The sequence below is a fragment of the Mizuhopecten yessoensis genome, unplaced genomic scaffold, assembly GCF_002113885.1.
Source record: "Mizuhopecten yessoensis strain PY_sf001 unplaced genomic scaffold, ASM211388v2 scaffold8991, whole genome shotgun sequence".
NCBI lineage: Eukaryota > Metazoa > Mollusca > Bivalvia > Pectinida > Pectinidae > Mizuhopecten > Mizuhopecten yessoensis.
The window spans coordinates 15,490-17,554 of record NW_018407824.1 but is presented as its reverse complement, the minus strand read 5'-3'; the positions used below and the strand labels follow the sequence as shown (position 1 = coordinate 17,554).

General features: G+C 41.5%; 1 protein-coding gene across 1 annotated transcript in view; it reads right to left on the bottom strand.

Annotated features, from left to right (window-relative positions):
- LOC110457004 overlaps nt 1-1,431 on the bottom strand; it is a 21,333-nt gene extending 19,902 nt beyond the window's left edge. The window contains exon 1 of the mRNA XM_021508090.1: nt 1,178-1,431. Coding sequence (XP_021363765.1) covers nt 1,178-1,431 — 254 coding nt within the window. The remainder of the gene's footprint in view (nt 1-1,177) is intronic.
- Nucleotides 1,432-2,065: the final 634 nt, after the last annotated feature.

Here is a 2,065-nt window from a genome sequence, read left to right as displayed (position 1 = left end):
TCTTGTTAAGGTTACGTAATCTCTGCCTGTCTATCTTGTCAATGTTATAGAATGTCTGTCTGTTTGTCTGTTTCTCCTCGTTAGTCTTGTTAAGGTTACGTAATCTCTGTCTATCTGGTCAATGTTATAGAAAGTCTGTCTGTTTGTCTGTTTCTCCTCGTTGGTCTTGTTAAGGTTACGTAATCTCTGCCTGTCTGTCTGGTCAATGTTATAGAAAGTCTGTCTGTTGGTCTGTTTCTCCTCGTTATTCTTGTTAAGGTTACGTAATCTCTGCCTGTCTGTCTGGTCAATGTTATAGAAAGTCTGTCTGTTGGTCTGTTTCTCCTCGTTATTCTTGTTAAGATTACGTAAGCTCTGCCTGTCTGTCTGGTCAATGTTATAGAAAGTCTGTCTGTTTGTCTGTTTCTCCTCGTTAGTCTTGTTAAGGTTACGTAATCTCTGTCTGTCTGTCTGGTTAATGTTATAGAATGTCTGTCTGTTTGTCTATTTCTCCGCGTTAGTCTTGTTAAGGTTACGTAATATCTGTCTGTCTATCTTGTCAATGTTATAGAATGTCTGTGTGTGTGTCTATTTCTCCTTATCAGTCTTGTTAAGGTTACGTAATCTCTATCTGTCTGTCTGGTCAATGTTATAGAATGTCTGTCTGTGTGTCTGTTGCTCCTTATCAGTCTTGTTAAGGTTACGTAATCTCTGTCTTTCGGTTTGGTCAATGTTATAGAATGTCTGTGTGTGTGTCTGTTGCTCCTTATCAGTCTTGTTAAGGTTACGTAATTCCTGTCTGTCTGTCTGGTCGATGTTATAGAATGTCTGTCTGTGTGTCTGTTGCTCCTCGTGAGTCTTGTTAAGGTTACGTAGTCTCTATCTGTCTGTCTGGTCAATGTTATATAATGTCTGTCTGTGTGTCTGTTGCTCCTTGTCAGTCGTGTTAAGGTTACGTAATCTCTGTCTGTCTGTCTGGTCAATGTTATAGAAAGTTTGTCTGTTTGTGTGTTGCTCCTTGTCAGTCCTGTTAAGGCTACGTAATCTCTGTCTGTCTGTCTGTCTGTCTGTCTGTCTGTCTGTCTGTGTGGTCAATGTTTTAGAAAGTCTGTCTGTACGTTTCTGTCATCACAATTGATCAATGTTAAAGACAGTCAGTTTGTATGTCTCTGCCGTTTTACTAGTCTAGGTAACGTACAGTCTCAGTGCCATGCCCTCCAACTGGTCCAGTCTCAGTACCATCCCCTCCAACTGGTCCAATCTCAGTGCCATGCCCTCCATCTGGTCCAGTCTCAGAGCCATGCCCTCCAACTGGGCCAGTCTCAGTGCCATGCCATCCAACTGGTCCAGTCTCAGTGCCATGCCCTCCAACTGGTCCAGTCTCAGTGCCATGCCCTCAAACTGGTCCAGTATCAGTACCATGCCCTCCAACTGGTCCAGTCTCAGTGCCATGCCCTCCAACTGGTCAAGGTTAGCTTTGCCTCAGCCCTGTTGACCGCTGGCAAATATTTTACCAACGGTATTGTCGTAAATCGCACAGTAACAGCGCTTATTGGTTGGGTACTATAGTTCGTTAGAGTACTTAATTATAATAGTTCTTCACTACATCTGTAGTCTATCCTGTATACTGTGTAGATAGTCAGGACGCAGTGTGGGTAAATATAGATAAAACGCAACAGGAACATATGTGATAAGCAGATCTACAGTCGTATCGATCTACTGTGTGTATTTGTTATGGCAAGCCAACTTTGATTTGTTCAAGGCACAACGTCGATCCTGTATTTCGTAAAATATATAAGCTATTTATTATATTATCTGCTTGAAGAAAGAAAAAGGCTTACTAAATAACCAAGGAAACCATATCTATGCATTTCAAACTTTTCGAAAGACGAAAGTCCGGCAAATCACGCTTCTGTATTACAATCTTTCCAAATACCCACTAATTATAAGGGTCAGACCTGACTTGTTTGTATTGGGTTTCGAAACTTCACAAGAAACTTTATAAACAACGTTTCATCGCTGGCTCTTCTATAGTTGCTCAACCAAAGCATTATCCAGACTTCTCACTACCATGCTCAGTAACCTT